The sequence below is a fragment of the Salmo trutta genome, chromosome 19 (assembly GCF_901001165.1).
Source record: "Salmo trutta chromosome 19, fSalTru1.1, whole genome shotgun sequence".
Lineage (NCBI taxonomy): Eukaryota > Metazoa > Chordata > Actinopteri > Salmoniformes > Salmonidae > Salmo > Salmo trutta.
Window position 1 is genome coordinate 32,432,438 of NC_042975.1, and position 12,521 is coordinate 32,444,958.

Consider the following 12,521-nt stretch of genomic DNA (forward strand, 5'->3'; position numbering starts at 1 on the left):
AAACAACATGGAAGGATGGAATCTGGAATCTGACTCATCCCTAACTGCTCCTGAAGACTGCAGGAATTCTGGTAAATGTGGGGAGATATCTCATAAACAGAAATACTTGTGTTGTTTATGTACTGTAAAACTTCAGTCCTCATTTTGGTGCAGGACGTTCCATGATAATGGTAATGGCAGTTTCAATAGGGCCTCTTGTCAGATTTAACAGAGCTTTTACACTGAGTGTACAACATATTAGGAACACCTTCCTAATATTGAGTTGCACCCCCCCTATATGCTGGACGGCTCTATGTATGAGTTGGATGCCTAAGGTATGTATAGTTTCTGCTGTAATAACCCATAATTCTTTGCAGGTTGACATTTATTGTCATGAGTCTTGTCCTGAAGGCAGAACTGAGCGATTTCCCCTTAGATAGGCCAGCTGTAAAGTAAAAATGTACTATATTGTAAAAGTTCATAAAAACAAAAATGTGCTTTTTGTTCGTCATTTAAAACCTGTTTGGGCTAGGGGGCAGTATTGAGAATTTTGGAAAAAATATGTGCCCATTTTTAACTGCCTCCTACACCAACTCAGAAGCTAGAATATGCATATTATTGTTCAGGTTTGGATAGAAAACACCCTAAAGTTTCTAAAACTGTTTGAATGGTGTCTGTGAGTATAACAGAACTACTATGGCAGGCAAAAACCTGACAAGGTTTCATGCAGGAAGTACCCTGTCTGACAAGGAGTCGTGCGTCTTGCATCTGTTTATTGAAAAGTAAGGATCTTAGCTGTAACGTGACAATTCCCAGGGCTCCGATAGGCTCTCAGAACCCGGGAAATACCTGAAGGTTGACGAGGCAGCCTCAGGCTGAAACACATTATCGCCTTTGGTAAGTGGCGGATCAGAGGACCTTTGAATGAGGCGAGTGCACGATTCGCCCCTGTGGAGAAATTTAACTCGGCTGTTTAGGCTCATTGCATATTCCCGGTCGGAATATTATCGCTTTTCTACGAGATAAATGGCATAAAAATTGGTTTTAAACACCGGTTGACATGCTTCGAAGTACGGTAATGGAATATTTAGAATTTTTTTGTCAAGCCATGCGTGAGACCGTGATTTAGTATTCTGATAGTGTCTAGAACTCACGAACAAAATGTCGCTGTTTGGATATAACGATGGATAATTTGGGACCAAACCTACATTTGTTATTGAAGTAGAAGTCCTGGCAGTGTATTCTGACGAAGAACAAGCAAGGTAAGAACATTTTTCTTATAGGAAATATGATTTTGATGAAGGCTAATCTTGCCGGGTGTCTAAATAGCTAGCCCGTGATGCCGGGCTATGTACTTAGAGTATTGCAAAATGTGCTTCATCCGAAAAGCTATTTTAAAATCGGACATATCGAGTGCATAGAGGAGTAATGTATCTATAATTCTTAAAATAATTGTTATGCTTTTTGTGAACGTTTATCGTGAGTAATTTAGCAAACTGTTAGTAAATTCCCCGGAAGTTTGCGGGGGTTATGCTTTTTCTGAACGTCACATGCTAATGTAAAAAGCTGTTTTTTGATATAAATATGAGCTTGATTGAACAGACATGCATGTTTTGTATAACACAATGTCCTAGGTGTGTCATCTGATGAAGATCATAAAAGGTTAGTGCTGCATTTAGCTGTGGTTTGGGTTTATGTGACATGATATGCTAGCTTGAAAAATGGGTGTCTGATTATTTCTGGCTGGTCACTCTGCTGACATAATCTAATGTTTTGCTTTCGTTGTAAAGCCTTTTTGAAATCGGACAGTGTGGTTAGATTAACGAGATTCTTGTCTTTAAATAGCTGTAAAATAGTCATATGTTTGAGAAATTGAAGTAATAGTATTTCAAACGATTCAAAAATCGCGCCACTGGATTTCAGTGGCTGTTACGTAGGTGGGACGAGTTCGTCCCACATGCGCCAGAGAGGTTAGTGTTAGCCATTAGGTTTAAAATCTGATTTCGTTACTTTGTGGCTGTGCCAGCTAGTGACGACTCTGCAAAGCTGCCTCCAGAACAAGATTCATGACGAAAAGCGCTAACCTGCTAACCGTTTTTGGTTATTCAGTTTTACATAAGCAGGTCCATTCTTGTAGCTGTGTTCCAAGCAGTCTGGTCTGCGCCCACGGGTCATTAAGATATGCTTTGGCTACGTCAGCTAGAATCTAGAGGAAACAGGCTAGTGATAGCAGTGGACACAGGCCCGCTTATCAACCCAACATGTGGACCTGATGTTGTGGAAAAGGAGAAGTTATGAAGCATAAAGAGAGAGGTAGGCACTGGTCCAAAAGGATGATTTGCTTACTCATTCAAGGCTTGTTTCTTGTCATAATTTGTGTGACAGATGGAAGATGTTGCTCTTTTTTTTTTACTATGGTCTCAGATCAAGGAAAGTTGTTTTTGCATTTTCACAACATTATCTAGCTACTGTTATATGATACAGATTTATGAGTGACCCAACCAAACCCAGTAATGGTTAACACACATGCCATAGTTTTATAAAGAAAAAGCACTTGAAGTATTGTTGATGACAGCCTTCTCCCATAGCTATAGTGCTGTTCCCGTAACAACCAGGGACTCTCATTAGAGACCGTATGGAGATATATGGACCACCACTACATATTATCCTGACCTCTACTGGAGGCCCTGTTATTGACCTGGGACTGGCCTGGGAGGCCACACCTGCTAGGGCCCCTCTAAAGTGGGTTAAAGTCGAGCCAACAGAGGGCCCCTGATTGCTATCCTTAGGGAGTCGAAAAGAACTAAGCCTAGTCTCCCTCATGTATTATGAGAAACACTAATACTATTTTAATGTTTACCATAGGGGACAGAACCCCAGATTCTACCATCAGGATTAGTATTTAATACTATTCTGATTGGAATTCATGAGTAGGTCTAATTGTCGATGGTGGAGTCAACTGACATCCAGAGGGTAATGAGAGTAGCAGCACGCATGCCCCTCCCACCTGAGGATCTGTCTTTTTCAGCCATCTATTTCCCGTTTTTCAGGGGTGCAAAATCCACTTGTCACTTAAATCTCACTGAGATTTAACACACCATCTCAACACTTACATCACAAGAAAGAGAAGAAAGATAACTATTTTGATGGGTGTAAATGTTTTGTGGAATTGAAAATAGTAAATCATTTAATACAGTTCAAATGTTTACAAATTAGATGTGCCGAAATGAAAGCAAATTCCAAAAATGAACGCTCGGATTCTATTGATATGTCGGATTTTGCAAACAATGTAAAGTATTTTTAGATCAATTTAATCTAGAGCCAAGCATGTACAGTTGAAGTCAGAAGTTTACATACACTTAGGTTGGAGTCATTAAAACTCGTTTTTCAACCACTCCACAAATTTCTTGTTAAACTATAGTTTTGGCTAGTCGGTTAGGACATCTACTTTGTGCATGACACAAGTAATTTTTCCAACAATTGTTTACAGACAGATTATTTCACTTATAATTCACGGTATCACAGTTCTAGTGGGTCAGAAGTTACACTACACTAAACAGCTTGGAAAATTCCAGAAAATGATGTCATGGCTTTAGAAGCTTCTGATAGGCTAATTGACATCATTTGAGTCAATTGGATGAGTACCTATGGATTTACTTCAAGGCCTACCTTCAAACTCAGTGACCCTTTGCTTGACATCATGGGAAAATCAAAAGAAATCAGCCAAGACCTCAGAAAAAAATTGTAGACCTCCACAAGTCTGGTTCATCCTTGGGAGCAATTTCCAATCACCTGAAGGTACCACGTTCATCTGTACAAACAATAGTACGCAAGTAAAAACACTATGGGACCACTCAGCCATCATACCGCTCAGGAAGGAGACACGTTCTGTCACCTAGAGATGAACGTACTTTGGTGCGAAAAGTGCAAATCAATCCCAGAACAACAGCAAAGGACAATGTGAAGATGCTGGAGGAAACCGGTACAAAAGTATCTATCCACAGTAAAACGAGTCCTATATCGACATAACCTGAAAGGCCGCTCAGCAAAGAAGAAGCCACTGCTCCAGAACCGCCATAAAAAAGACAGACTACGGTTTGCAACTGCACATGGGGTTAAAGATCATACTTTTTGGAGAAATGTCCACTGGTCTGATGAAACAAAAATCGAACTGTTTGGCCATAATGACCATCATTATGTTTGGAGGAAAAAGGAGGAGGCTTGCAAGCCGAAGAACTCCATCCCAACCGTGGGGTGGCAGCATCATGTTGGGGGGGGTGCTTTGCTGCAGGAGGGACTGGTGGCATCATAGATGCTGGTGGCATCACAAAATAGATGGCATCATGAGGATGGACAATTATGTGGATATATTGAAGCAACATCAGTCAGGAAGTTAAAGCTTGGTCGCAAATGGGTCTTCCAAATGAACAATGACCCCAAGCATACTTCCAAAGTTGCGGCAAAATGGCTTAACCTGTCTGTGCTGGGGGCAGTATTTTCACGGCCGGATGAAAAACATACCTAATTTAAACAGGTTACTACTCTGGCCCAGAAAGTAGAATATGCATATTATTAGTAGATTTGGATAGAAAACACTCTGAAGTTTCTAAAACTGTTTGAATGGTGTCTGTGAGTATAACAGAACTCATATGGCAGGCAAAAACCTGAGAAAAAGTCAACCAGGAAGTGGAGGATCTGAGAATTGTAGTTCTTCTTTCTCGTCCCTTTCGAAACTACAGTATCTGTGGGGTTACGTTGCACTTCCTAAGGCTTCCATTGGCTGTCAAATGCCTTCAGAAAGTTGTTTCAGCCTTCTCCTGTTACTGGGCAGATAATTGGAGCTCAGTTACTGAGTGGACTGCCTGTGGACAAAGGGATTGGATATGCGCGGTCACGCGAGCGCGTGACGGGTGTCTGTATAGCTCGCTGTGATGGCTGAGCTATGTACTCAGAATATTGAAAAATGTGCTTTCTCTGTAAAGCTATTTTAAAATCTGACAAAGCGGTTGCATCCAGGAGTAGTCTTCCCTGTGGCTCAGTTGGTAGAGCATGGTGTTTGCAACGCCAGCATGGTGTGTGCAACGCCAGGGTTGTGGGTTCGGTACCCACCGGGGGCCAGTACAAAACATTTAAAAAAATATATATATATAAAAAATGTATGAAATGTATGCATTCACTACTGTAAGTCGCTCTGGATAAGAGCGTTTGCTAAATGACTAAAATGTAAAATGTAGTCTATCTATAATTCTTTAAATAATTGTTATATATTTTGTCAACTTTTATGATGAGTATTTTTGTAAATTGATGTGCACATTCACCGGAGGTTTTGGTGGGAATACATTTTCTGAACATCACGCGGCAATGTAAAATGCTGTTTTTGGATATAAATATGAACTTTATCGAACAAAACATACATGTATTGTGTAACATAATGTCCTAGGAGTGTCATCTGATGAAGATCGTCAAAGGTTAGTGCTTCATTTAGCTGTGTTTTGGGTTTTATTGACACATGTCCTTGATTGGAAAATGGCTGTGTGATTATGTTTGTCCATGTACTCTCCTAACATAATCTGTTTTGCTTTCGCTGTAAAGCCTTTTTGAAAGCGGACAATGTGGTTACATCAAGGAGAAGTGTATCTTTAAAATGGTGTAAAATAGTTGTATGTTTGAGAAAGTTGAATTATGACATTTTGTTGTTTTTGAATTTGCCGCCCTGATATTTCACTGGCTGTGTCCCGCAGGTGGAACGCTAGCGTCCCACGTAGCCCGTAGAAGTTAAGGACAAAAAGTCAAGGTATTGGAGTGGCCATCACAAAGCCCTGACCTCAATCCCATAGAAAATGTGTGGACAGAACTGAAAAAGCGTGTGCCAGCAAGGAGGCCTACAAGGAACAAGGAGGCCTGAGTCTCTATAACCTTGTGACGTGAAAATAACCCTCCTGATGAACCACATTACAGGTTTCCTGTAGTGAGTCTGCTCCCCATCCCTGGTAGACGTCTAGGCACACCACTTGTCAGGAGATGCTAATAACCGCTTGAACTATTGTGACTTCTGTGCAGACAAACGGCGTGTCAAATGATCTCATAGTGAATAGGAGCACTCCATTATGAAGGCCGGCCCGGCCCGACGGCTCTGGTAAGGAAGGTCGCCAGCAATTAACCTCAGAACTGGCAAGAGGCCCCCGCCAAGGCATTCTCAGATTTGAAGATGATTGGATGTGACAAAAACAAGGTAAACAATAAGACATGGCATAAGCCGGGATGTTTACATAGCTGCGGCAGAGCCTGAGTTGAAAACAAACAGCACCTCACAAAGTGATGGGTGGCATGTAAACCAGCGGGTTGGGATGCTTTATTCAGCTGAAGTGCATTTTGTTGGGCCACGGTTGGATTGAAGTAGCTGAGCTGTATACAGACACTACATTCCTCTTGCTCTTATGCCCTACTGTGGTGGATGGGACTGGAAGGTGTCTTTGACTCCTCTAGTCGTGGTTAGAGCTCCATTCACACATTCTGCAACACGCTGCAACACATCATGCCCAGCCCTCAGGCGGTATCAAAATACTAAGACAGCTTCCTGTGTTCTACCAGTGCTCTATACAGGAGTCTGTGAAGTGGCTAAATACAGGTGTCTGAATGACAGGGAGGGGACAGACTCAAAGGTCTGTGAGAGGAGCTGTGCTGGATCTGTTTGTCAGGCGCCCAGCTAGCATCACGTCATGTGAAATAATGGGTGCGGCCAGCCGAAAATGTGAAATAACAGGCTGATCTACAGTCAGAATTTTGGACACACCTACTCATTCTAGGGTAGCCACCCTTTGCCTTGATGACAGATTTGCACGCTCTTGGCATTCTCTCAACAAGCTTCATGAGGTAGTCACCTGGAATGCATTTCAATTAACAGGTGTGCCTTGTTAATTTGTGGAATTTCTTTCATTCTTAATGCGTTTGAGCCAATCAGTTGTGTTGTGACAAGGTAGAGCAGCTCAAATAAGCAAAGAAAACCAACAGTCCATCATTACTTTAAGACATGAAGGTCAGTCAGCGCTATGATGACAGGGAGGGGACAGACAGAGAACCATGATGAAACTGGTTCTCATGAGGACCGCCACAGGAAAGGAAGACCCAGAGTTTCCTCTGCTGCAGAGGATAAGTTCAGTTGAGTTACCAGTCTCAGAAATTGCAGCCCAAATAAATGCTTCACAGAGTTCAAATAACTGTTCAGAGGAGACTATGTGAATCAGGCCTTCGTGGTTGAATTGCTGCAAAGAAACCACTACGAAAGGACACCAATAAGAAGAAGCAACTTGCTTGGGACAAGAACCAAGAGCAATGGACATTCGACCGCTGGAAATCTGTCCTTTGGCGTGATGAGTCCAAATTTGAGATTTTTGGTTCCAACCGCCGTGCCTTTGTGAGACGCACAGTAGGTGAACAGATGATCTCCGCATGTGTGGTTCCCACCGTGAAGCATGGAGGAGGAAGTGTGATGGTGTGGGGGTGCTTTACTGGTGGCACTGTCAATGATTTATTTAGAATTCAAGGCACACTTAACCAGCATGGCTACCACAGCATTCTGCAGCGATACGCCATCCCATCTGGTTTGCGCTATCATTTGTTTTTTAACAGGACAATGAACCAACGCACATCCAGGCTGTTTAAGGGCTATTTGACCAATAAGGAGAGTGATGGAGTGCTGCATCAGATTACCTTGCCTCCACAATCACCCAACCTCAACCCAATTGAGATGGTTTGGGATGAGTTTAACAGCAGAGTGACGGAATAGCAGCCAACGGGTGCTCAGCATATTTGGAAACTCTTTCAAAACAGTTGGAAAAGCATTCCTCCTGAAGCTGGTTGAGAGAATGCCAAGAGTGTGCAAAGCTGTCATCAAGGCAAAGGGTGGCTACTTTGATGAATCTCAATCTAAAATATATTTTGATTTGTTTAACACTGGTTACTACATGATTCCATATGTGTTGTTTCATATTTTTGATGTCTTCGCTATTATTCTACAATGTAGAAAATAGTAAAATAAAGAAAAACTCTTGAATGAGTAGGTGTGTCCAAACTTTTGACTGGTACTGTATGTTGTACTCATATATGAGCTATTTGTATGACTTAGAAATGTGCTAATTAGTTGTTGAGCTGGAAATGTTCATGTTTACGATAATATTTATTTACATTTTTATTCAGTGAACCCTCTCATTTAATCCGAAATGAAACACGCCATGTGATTTCAGTATCATAGGCGAACAAAATCAGAGTTTATTTCTCGCCTTGTCAGTTTCCCAAACAACTGGTCTATTTAACAAGCCAGACCCTCCCTCCCTCTCTCTGAGCGGTTTGTTTCTCTCTGTGTTCAAGCCTGTGTTGTTGCTGCTTTTAATTGAAAGCGACATCCAGCTTCATGTCAGGCAAAGCTGCCTCACATTTCTCTCTTTCACACTCACAGCCTCCCTGTTATGTTTTCCCAACTCTCTTTGTGGCCAGAACATTGAATGTTTTTTTATTTGTCCCTCAGAAGAGGGTGAAAAGAAGGAGGAGGGGGAAAGGGCAGTTGTTTGCTTAGACAGCAGTGAAGGGCCAGGATGTAATCCTTCCCCCTCCAAGTCCAGAGCCAAAAGCCGTCCATGCACACACACGCACACAGGCACACACATATGTTTCGGTGCTCTGAGGAATAACTTAATGTAAATTAACAGCAGGGAAAGCAGTCCATGGCAAGCACGCGCCTCCTCAAAAGACAGCCTGAGTCCTACACACCTCAGTCCAGACTCCGGAGACAGCAAAGCACATTGCAACTAGCCTACCACACATGGTCTTAAGGACGTGGCACAGATTACATTTATATGGTTTAGGTAGACACCATGACATGGAGGCGGGCCATATCAGGGCTGGTGCCAATCAGACACTTGTTGGTCCAACAAAACACTTGTTGGTCAAGTGTTGTGTGTAGTGCCCATTGGCAGAGAGTTGGCACAGACCTGTGTGAGCATGATGGAACTTGTAGAGAGAAGTGCTGCTGGAATGGCTTCTCCCTATCTTGTATCTTTCCTGGAGGCTTCAGCAGTAAGACATACTTTTGTCCAGGTTCCAGGAGAGTCATCTCTCAGTCCTCTGAGCATTCACACATTCAGGATCCTCTCCTCTTTATCCCCCTAACAATTACCCCAACAATAGTGTGTGCGGAACAATCCAGTGATGTCACCCCTCACTCTGTCTTTGCCCCTATCCCATTTCTGTGCTGCACACTTGGCAGGGTTTCAACACAGCCTGGGGGGAAACGATAGCGGTCACACGTACATGCATTCATGCTCACATACACAATAGCATGTCAGAAAGCTCACATCACGCGCACCTCTGAGCCGATTCCCATTCAGTCACTAACAAAGAGTGAGGATTAAAAATGTGTTTTGCTAAGCCTTGTAGCTTGGCCATGAGTTTGTTGTCCTTGACTCAGTAATATGGCTGATCAAAATAAGTTTACCTACGCTCGAAACATAACATTTACTCTATGCTTATATCTCATCAGTATCTTCAGTGTAAGCTGTTGAGTTGTTTTATTTCATTTTCCTCTTAGGGGGGAGAGAGAGAGAACATTCAAGGCCCCCTGCCAAACGTAGCTATATTCTTTCTGGGTTTTAAAACAGGAAATATTGATATTGGCCGACCATTTCAAAACCGATTCCTTTTGGTCTGCCTTGTGGACAGCGCTACACCGTCATTTGGTCAGACCCAAAGTTTTACTTAAAACCATGAATGGATCCCAGTGTTGTTCTAGTATCACCAACAGGGGTTTGGAGCTACATACTGTACGCCCCTCTCCCTGCCTGGCTCAATCTGTGCTGCTTTTGGTCAAACACAAAACCTACCACAGAGATCGGGAGGTCTGTGCAGATACCATAGATAACTCTGGTTCCATGGGTCCCCCAGAGGGGAGAGAGGGGTATACCGAGCCAAAGATACACATGGGCATGAGCATTCGTGCATATGTACTGTATACGTGCTGACACACACATGCATACACACACACTCTCTCACACACACGCATAGATATGCTCTCACACACACACACTCTCTCACACACACACCATGCTGTACTGTGTGCTCTGGCAGTGGCAGCAGGGACCCATGTGTTAATGCTTATGCCACTCCTCATGCCATTAGTCAAGCTTTACTAGAACCACCATACAGCATTACAGTCCTGACAGAATATTACAGCCCAGGACACAAAAAACAGACTTCAATGAATGTGTTGACATGACTGCTGATCCCAGAAAACCATTATTTTCCTCTAACTATAAACACAAACTGGGAAACGTGACCTTTGGCCCCCGGGGCTCCAACATTTACTTCTCTGTAATTCCTCTGTTATCATTGTACTTCTCCCCAGTGTTTTTATATATATATATATATATATATATATATATATATATATATATATATATGATCTATGGTGTGAGTGTATATATATATATTTATATTTGCAGTGGTATGTAATGGGTGAGTGTAGGACTGGTGGGAGCAGTACACTGGTACTGTGTCTGGCCTAATTAGAATCACATGTGCTTCATCAATCACTGTAGTGTAAGGCGCGGAGCGCGGGATAGCCAGGGAGGGAGAGCGGGATGGATCCAGGTTATGGTGGTGTGTAGAGAAGAATGGGTGTTGCAGTATAATGTAGAGAAAACAGATGTAGACTGACCGGTGAGTGTCTGTGACACAGGGCCTAGTGAGTTATATGACTGACATGGTGCTGCTCTGCTGTTGGGGAGAGATACGAGATTGTTTATTTAACCTGAGGACAGCAGGGGTGGCTAGGACTACTGGCCCTCCCTGACTGCCTTGGTGTGATGCTGTCTTGTGTCATATACTGTATATAGTGATGTCATTACAGCTGCAAATTGAAACAACCTGTCCACTCTGACTTTGGCTCATGACGGATGAATGGAGGACTGGCGAGAGGGAGGTTAGAGGACTGGCGAGAGGGAGGTTAGAGGACTGGCGAGAGGGAGGTTAGAGGACTGGAGAGAAGGAGGTTAGTGGACTGGAGAGAGGGAGGTTAGTGGACTGGAGAGAGGGAGGTTAGAGGACTGGAGAGGAGGTTAGTGGACTGGAGAGAGGGAGGTTAGAGGACTGGCGAGAGGGAGGTTAGAGGACTGGCGAGAGGGAGGTTAGAGGACTGGAGAGAAGGAGGTTAGAGGACTGGAGAGAAGGAGGTTAGTGGACTGGAGAGAGGGAGGTTAGAGGACTGGAGAGAAGGAGGTTAGTGGACTGGCGAGAGGGAGGTTAGTGGACTGGAGAGAGGGAGGTTAGAGGACTGGAGAGAAGGAGGTTAGTGGACTGGCGAGAGGGAGGTTAGTGGACTGGAGAGAGGGAGGTTAGAGGACTGGAGAGAGGGAGGTTAGAGGACTGGAGAGAGGGAGGTTAGAGGACTGGAGAGAAGGAGGTTAGAGGACTGGCGAGAGGGAGGTTAGAGGACTGGAGAGAGGGAGGTTAGAGGACTGGCGAGAGGGAGGTTAGTGGACTGGCGAGAGGGAGGTTAGAGGACTGGAGAGAGGGAGGTTAGAGGACTGGCGAGAGGGAGGTTAGTGGACTGGCGAGAGGGAGGTTAGTGGACTGGCGAGAGGGAGGTTAGAGGACTGGAGAGAGGGAGGTTAGAGGACTGGAGAGAGGGAGGTTAGAGGACTGGCGAGAGGGAGGTTAGTGGACTGGCGAGAGGGAGGTTAGTGGACTGGCGAGAGGGAGGTTAGAGGACTGGAGAGAAGGAGCGTCATCAAGCCAATGAGGATCTGGGTTACATGAAGAGAGCTGTAGAGCGACAGAGAGAGGGAAATGGAGAGAGGGAGAGGTTGCTCTCTGTGGTTTTACTCCATCTCTTCCAGATGTTCGGCATTTTGCCTTCTCACCGCCCACGTTTCATCTGCCTCTCCTCACACCTTTACACATTAGCACATACGTCTGTTTGCATGGAAGGATGATAACCATTATGTAAAGAATTGTCCAAAGGGAGAAGTTCGAATGCTTCAGATATGCTTCAGTCTCCCTGTAGGGTTGTAATTCTCTGCCTTGTCCAGAGACATCAAAACCTAGAGAAACATGGGAATGGGTGAATAAAAGCGATATGCTTGGTTATGGTACGGTTCAATATGATATGGTAAAGAATGCTCTGTTCGCTGCTAATGTACGCTTTGTTTTTCCTTCCCAGCTGAGATACCAGCATGGCCTGTCCACTCCAGACCTCCGTCAGACCCTGCCCAACCTCAAGAACTTCCTGGAGCACGGCCTTCTAGTCCGATGGTAAGTACTTGTATAAGTCCACTCTCATTTCACCCAGTGTCTTATTAGGTCACCCCACATAGCACTCTTGCTCTCACTATCTCTTACTTTACATATTTTCACTTCAGATAGTTTTAGTTGAAAATATTGGTGAACACAGCAGTGTATGTTTCTTAGGGGTTCTTCAAAACCAGCCTAAGGAGTTCAGAGTTAAACTCCACATGCGTTTGAACTTACTGTGTTTGTGTGCAGCTATTTCA

General features: G+C 43.8%; 1 protein-coding gene across 2 annotated transcripts in view; it reads left to right on the plus strand.

Annotated features, from left to right (window-relative positions):
• The window catches only part of LOC115154351 (UV radiation resistance-associated gene protein), a 149,800-nt gene that overhangs the window by 116,716 nt on the left and 20,563 nt on the right, over positions 1 to 12,521 (plus strand). For both annotated transcript variants that reach the window (XM_029700500.1, XM_029700502.1), the window contains exon 14: positions 12,191 to 12,282. In XM_029700500.1, the coding sequence (XP_029556360.1) occupies positions 12,191 to 12,282 (92 nt within the window). The remainder of the gene's footprint in view (positions 1 to 12,190; positions 12,283 to 12,521) is intronic.